A 6,868-nucleotide genomic window follows, 5' to 3' on the forward strand; every position below is an offset into this window, starting at 1 on the left:
ATTTACTCCTACATTGTTATACCCTGATCCCAAGGACATGGAATTGGAATCACGAAGTATAGTTGGCGTTGATGTAAACCCGGCCGATTACATACAGTGCTAACGTATAGCTCTACCATGGTAGCTGCTGTCTGCAGGTATATTTTACGCTCAAAACAGAAACCCATTGTATGTCAGAGGATTATAAAATCAACTCATCAAGATCTCTACTGCGGAGTCGCATACTGAAACGGGCAGCAGGACAAACGCGGATAGACTAGGCGCTGTTCGCTTGAGCTTATCGGTCAGAATCAACCATACTTTTTTAGTTATAGAATAGTATTTTTATCTCACAACAAATCAGTCTACAAATCAGACCGCAGCAGCAATGAAAAGAGTTGACCTGCAGAACAGGGCCTATAATAGAGTTGACCTGCACTAAATGCATAGCATATCGTGCCCATGCCCATTGGCGGCACACTTGTCAAGCCGCGAGACCGAAGCTAGCTCCAGATCACGAAGTCGTCGCAGCAGGCAGCACTACAAGAGAATCGGGACACTGCGAGGGCGCTGCACGAAATAAGGATTAGGAGGAGACCCGAGGAAGCTTCCCCCAGCTCAGTCAATGAACGGCATGCTCACTGCCCACGGCAAGCGATGGAACTGGGGGGCTAGCGCTTTGCTCACCGCCTTCGTGATGACCGTGCCCACGCTCGTCATCCTCCTCGGCGGCAGCACTGGCACGCCGGTGGTCTGGGTTAGGACGGCCATGGCCGGCTTACGGCAAGGTAACCAACTTTTCCCTCAACGCAAGTTCCTTCAGGCGGCCTTCTAAGTGCGAGAGACTACTATAATTTTTACTTCCCTGCATTTTGGAAAGCAGAGATTTTTATACTCAGCAACTTTTGCATGCAACGGTCTGCAGGTCCGGACGATTTCTCCTTCCCGTACACGAGGACAACGCACGACAGGCTTCACGGCGGGCTCTTGGTGGCAGGATTCGACCAGGAGTCCTGCCACAGCCGGTACCAATCGGCCATGTACCGCCGGAACCCCGGCAGGCAGCCTTCCGAGTACCTCGTCTCCAAGCTGCGGCGGCACGAAGCCCTGCAAAGGCGGTGCGGCCCGGGCACCGCCGCCTACTCCAGCGCAGTGGAGCAGCTCAAGTCCGGCAAGAACGCCGCGTCGTCCCCGGAGTGCAGGTACCTGGTGTCCGTCTCCTACCGCGGGCTGGGGAACCGGATCCTCGCCGCCGCGTCGGCGTTCCTGTACGCGCTCCTCACCGACCGCGTGCTCCTCGTCGACCCCAGCAACGAGATGGGCGAGCTGTTCTGCGAGCCATTCCCCGGCACGACGTGGCTGCTGCCCTGGAGCTTCCCGCTCTGGAACTTCGGCTTCGACACGCCGGAGCGGTACGGCAAGATGCGCGAGAACGGAATGCTCAGGACGTCCCCGGTGGCGGCGGCGGAGATGCCGGCGTTCGCGTACATTCACCTCGACTACAACCACACCGACTACGACCAGCTGTTCTTCTGCGACGACGACCAGCGGCTGCTATCGAGCTTCCAGTGGCTGGTGATGAGGACGGACAGCTACATCGTGCCGGGGCTGTTCTTCGTGAAGTCATTCCAGGAGGAGCTCGACATGCTGTTCCCGGAGCGCGAGGCCGTGTTCCACCACCTTGGTCGGTACCTGTTCCACCCCACGAACCATGTCTGGGGCCTGATCACGCGCTACTACCGCGCGAACCTGGCGTGGGCTCAGCGCCGGGTCGGCATCCAGGTCCGCGTCTTTCCCTGGGAGCCGGAGTCTCCGGAGCTCCTGGACAGGATCACCAAGTGCACGCAGGAGGAGGGGCTGCTCCCGGGACTGATGGGAACGGAAGAACCAGCCGTGACAGTGACAACGACGGCGGCGGCCGCGGCGACCGCGCCTGGTGCCAAGTCAAGCGCCGTCGTGATCACCTCTCTCAAGGCCTGGTACTACGAGCAGATGAAGGGCATGTACTGGGAGAACGCGACGGCGAACGGCGAGGTGGTGGTTGTGAACCAGCCGAGCCACGAGGAGTACCAGCACTACGGCGTGAAGTCGCACGAGTACAAGGCCTGGGCGGAGATCTACTTGCTAAGCCTGACGGACATGCTGGTCACCACCGGCAAGTCGACGTTCGGCTATGTGGCGCAGGGACTCGCCGGGTTGAGGCCGTGGGTCCTGCTCAAACAGGCCAACGGCACAGCGGGGCACAGGCACGGCTGGTGCCGCAGGGACTTGTCCCTGGAGCCGTGTTTTCACATCGCGCCGTCGTACGACTGCAAGCGACGACATGACTCCGGCGAGATCGTGCCGCATGTGCGGCACTGCGAGGACGTGCCCACGGGGTTGAAGCTTGTTGACTGACGCAAGTGAAGGGTAAAAACGGCACTGTAGGACACCACCGCATGGAAACATTAGATTGAGGCACTGCTGCTGCATATAGTATTGAGAACAGTGAAATTTTTAGAAAGTTGAGTATTAATGAAGCCATTATCTAATCGAAATATGTTCCAAACTTAAAAATGTGTCGAACCGACAAAAAAGGATTACAGACCCCGCATCGCTCCTAGCCTGGGCGAGACCCGTTTGGTTGTGAGGATGGAGACAACAGGACCTTTTAATTTGTTGCTGAGCTCCTGCCCTCCCCCCTCCACCCCACCATCCACCCATGATGGTGCTCGAGATTCTAACAACCAAGATGTACGGCGGAGGCACAATGGACCAGATTCACAAAAAGAACATGCGGATCTGGTATGTTGCCGCCCGGACCAAGTGTTTCTAGGCAGGGCGGATCTAGCTCAAATCCATTGATGTCACTTCTACTACATCATGGCTTAACATGTGAGCATCAATGTGCTATAGAAATCACAGGAAATCACTGCTGTCACATGACAGCAGTGAACAGGGCTGGCTCCGCCCCTGGTTTCTGCCCTCTACAACGGTGGTGGAAGGTGAGCAAGTGGTGTGTGTTGTGTGCTATGGCGCACATGGTGGTGGAGGCGGTGGCCAAGAGGACACCGAGCAAGGGCCTATGGCACGGAACGAATTGGCTACCACAGTGGAGATCCCGCTGCGTCGTCCTTCAGTGGGATAGCATGGGCTTTGAGTGCGCAACGGTGCCCTTAGGCACTTGCGCCAGCCACCACGGGGGAAGCAAAATAGCTCGGGCTTGGGTGCGCATCTACGATGGCAGTGGTAGCCAAGGCTTGCACGATGATGGTGACTACACATGGATCGCTTGGGGGCTGAGATAACCAAGTGAGGACAGACAACAGTTATGTGGCGGCGTGGAGGACGCTTTGGCATGTAGGCTGAACAGGGTGGTGCAGCAGCGACACAGAGGCAATTTTAAGGATGCAGTGCAGCATCAATGCGGTGTTCGTTCATGGACGGTGCGTGGACCCATGTGTGCATGATGTAACTATCTTGTAGAGGCTACACATGCATAGCATAGCTGCGGTGCGAAGGAGCGGCGGCACAGCAGAGTAAGGTTGTAGTGTGCTAGGACATAGAGTTGTGGTTGCATGGCTGGTGTTGCCATTTGTGTGGCCATGCGCGGTGAGGTGCAAGGCAATGCATGGCGACCGGTGTTTGCCATGTTGGTGTCGAGGGGTGTTGAGTACAAGATGGTGGAGACCCGGTTGAGAATTAGAGGTGTAGGGGTCCTGGGTGGAGGAAGGGAGCCAAAAGAGCGAGTGGGCTTAGTGATGGAGGACAGTGCTTCTGTCTAGCAATTAAGGGCGACAGTACGGAAGTTGTGACCACGAAGTTGGCATGGAGACCGGTGCAGTAGGAGGTGACCAGGAAATGTGCTTTGGTGATGTGCTCTGCACGGTGTGGAGACGGGCAGTCCCGCATAGCGATGGCGTTGACATGCAATGAGGCTCTCTAATGACAACCGGAGGATTTAGTGACTCTTCTAGTTTCTTCAATGAGGTAGCCAAGTTTCATAGAGCCACGTTCACTACCGCAAAAAAATTGTTTAGGAGACCAGTCCCTACATTAACCGAGGTGAGCACAAAAGGGGCACTGCCTCTATTAATGGAGGGGGCGTCCATGGGGACATGGGGAAATGCCCGCCTCCATAAAGGCTCCATTAACAGAGGCGGATACATTAAGACGCTGGCCTCCATTAATATATTAACAAAGGTGGGCAACACGCTCGCCTTTGAAAATGGCCGATTAACAGTGACCATTTGCTAGAGACGGATGCCATTCCTGCCTCTGAAAAATTGAAATGGTTACAGTAGTAGTGGTTGTAGGTACCTTGATCTTGGAGGATGAGGTAGGCTTAGCGATAACTAGAGGAAGCTACTCACTTATTAGCTTGACAGCTTGCATTGCATGCGATGGCTAGACTTCACTACCCTAGATCTAGACATCACTGTCGGTTAAAAAACCCCCCTTCACTGCCGGATTTTGAATCGACAGTGGCATACCGACAGTGATGAGGGGTTGACATCACTGTCGGTTCTTAAAAACCGACACTGATCTGCAGGAAACAGTGTCAGTTTCTGGCTCCACCCGATAGTGTCTAGTTGAACAACACTGCCGGTTTATAGTCCCAACCGATAGTGATGGTTGCTTCAAGAGTGTCGGTTCTTGGCTCAAGCCAACAGTGTTGAGCAAGTCTACACTGTCGGTTCATAGCTCAAGCCAGCAGTGTTGATCTAGACAACACTGTCGGTTGATGGCTCAAGCCGGCAGTGTTGAACAAGACAACAATGTCGGTTCATTGCTCAAGTCGGCAGTGTTTTGCAAGACAACACTGTCGGTTTGTTGATAACCGGTAGTGCTTTGCAAGACAACACTGTCGGTTTGTGGCTAACTGGTAGTGATGGCCCATTCGTATTTTATTGTTTTATAATTGATTTTAATTTATTTTTTTCGTGGAATCGGGTTTCGCTTTATATACGCTACGTAGACGACAGGTCCATCAATATTAAACATTACAAATGTTACGGTTACAGTTCAAATGTTCTTATCTAGATCTCGATCCCTCAAAAAAAATTGTTCTCGGACTTCACAGATTGTGCAATGCTTCTCGGACTTCTTACAATCGGCCTATTCGCTGGTTGGTTTCTAGGCTGGTTTGAGCTAGCTGGTGCTGGTTTATTGTGAGAGGAAAAACACTGTTGGCTGGCTGGTTTGGGCTGGCTGAAACCAACAAGCGAACAGGCTGAATAATCTGGCGAGCCGCTCTGGGCCATATTGGTCCTTGTACCTCATGAATTGTGCAATGGAAAATACTCCATCTTTTTCCAATATCTCGGCTAAGTTGAATTTTGCGAGCTCCGATTACAGTGCGACGATCTCCATGTCTAACAGCCTTTGGTGGTTATATTTCTTGCGTTGTCGTTCAAAAAATATGATATCCAAAGAGGAACATTAAATCATTTTATTGAATTATTAACAGACATAAATAAAATAGGGATTATACACACCAACTTATCAGCTTCTTCTGATTTCCCGCCGATGTAGCGAAGCATTGCCCACATTACATAAAACCTGCATTCATTGTTTCACGCCGGCTGTGACAGGTACTTCTCCTCCATTTCGACAACCTTGAATGGGATCGGTGTCCCACCGATGTCTTCTTCGGACACTGAGCAACATTAAATGAAGAAACATTAGAAAGCGGTATGTGTGATTAAAAAATAATATATTATTAGGATCGCTTACTAATTCAGCACTGCCACCAGTGCATCCAGATGATGAAATGGTTTTTTCTTCGAGTCCCACACCTCAATCAGATTTTTGGTAAGATTGACACAAATGAAGACGAAATGGTTGCTACAATCACAGAATCCTAATTATCGAATAATCTTAACAAAAAAAGAAGCACAAAATTAAAAGCCGAGAACACATACTCGCAGTTGTAGGCTAGAAGTATGTGGGTTTTCTTCTTCATCGTGAATTCATCGAAAATAGCAATCAATCTCTGTTTTAGGTCTTCCACGTCACATCCATAGAGGCCTAGACATATCTTCTCATTGACTCGCAAGGGGTCCAAAAAGCCTATGTAATCTCATTTGCTTTTTAGAATACAAAATTTTGCTATACACCTACATAAAATCATGGAAAGTGCTCAAAAGTTAATAATTTGTCTCGAGAGAGTAGTTAATTGTAATATCGTGCGTGCAGGGTACTTACATAGTCCACAACGTCAACATTTGAACATCGAGAGAGCGTTTCTGGTATAGCTGAAACAAGCACTCCCACTCGACATTGAACTTCTCTTCTTCAGGATAATGAAAATTATGTGGCGAATGGATAATAACCTCAAAACCAAAGTCGTCTGTCTCTGTTGCTTGAGCCATATAATATTCATACAACTAGCGCATGTATGTTGTCAGATTTTTATACTACTCATCGGGAACCAAAAGATTGCCCCTTTCATACTTCATTGCCAGTGTTGCCGTCCCTTGTACATCATAATAGATGCTCGCGGCCTCTTCCATGGTTAATCCTGGGTTGTCTTCGACATACTTCTGTATATTCCTTAAATCTTTATTGTGTATTTCTTCATCTCTTGTTGTAGCGTATTTATTCTGTGTTTGCCTTTCGAATCCGGACTTCAACAAATATGAAGGCAATGAGGCACAGAAATTGAAGAAACTAACATAATCTTCCATTGAGATGTGTGCTGTAAATTTTTCTTTCATCAAGGTGGTAACGCTACCACTGAATGGCCTTTTTCTTTTCTGTTGATCCACTTTGGGAGCATTAGCGACCGAATCCAAGGACCTTTTCTGCCACTGCGAGGATATCTTTGATCTTGTTTTGGGATGAGGTGGAGGAGGAGGAGGAGGATGACGACGAGAATTCTGTTTTCCCGGCGTTGATGAAGATGGAG

General features: G+C 50.4%; 1 protein-coding gene across 1 annotated transcript; it reads left to right on the top strand.

The window, feature by feature from the left end:
- The first annotated feature begins 637 nt into the window (after nucleotides 1–637).
- LOC136525227 (galactoside 2-alpha-L-fucosyltransferase-like) lies at nucleotides 638–2,376 on the top strand. The gene is made up of 2 exons (XM_066518220.1): nucleotides 638–767; nucleotides 905–2,376. The coding sequence occupies exons 1-2, from the start codon at nucleotides 677–679 to the stop codon at nucleotides 2,374–2,376; spliced, it is 1,563 nt and encodes a 520-aa protein (XP_066374317.1). The 5' UTR covers nucleotides 638–676.
- The last annotated feature ends 4,492 nt before the right edge of the window (nucleotides 2,377–6,868 follow it).

The sequence above is a fragment of the Miscanthus floridulus genome, chromosome 19, assembly GCF_019320115.1.
Source record: "Miscanthus floridulus cultivar M001 chromosome 19, ASM1932011v1, whole genome shotgun sequence".
In the NCBI taxonomy this organism is placed as follows: Eukaryota; Viridiplantae; Streptophyta; class Magnoliopsida; order Poales; family Poaceae; genus Miscanthus; species Miscanthus floridulus.

Bases quoted from the DNA above. Each gene is read 5' to 3' on its own strand.
- LOC136525227 (XM_066518220.1), top strand. From the start codon at position 677: ATGACCGTGCCCACGCTCGTCATCCTCCTCGGCGGCAGCACTGGCACG. The intron at 768-904 runs GTAACCAACTTT...AACGGTCTGCAG, and splicing joins CATGGCCGGCTTACGGCAAG to GTCCGGACGATTTCTCCTTC.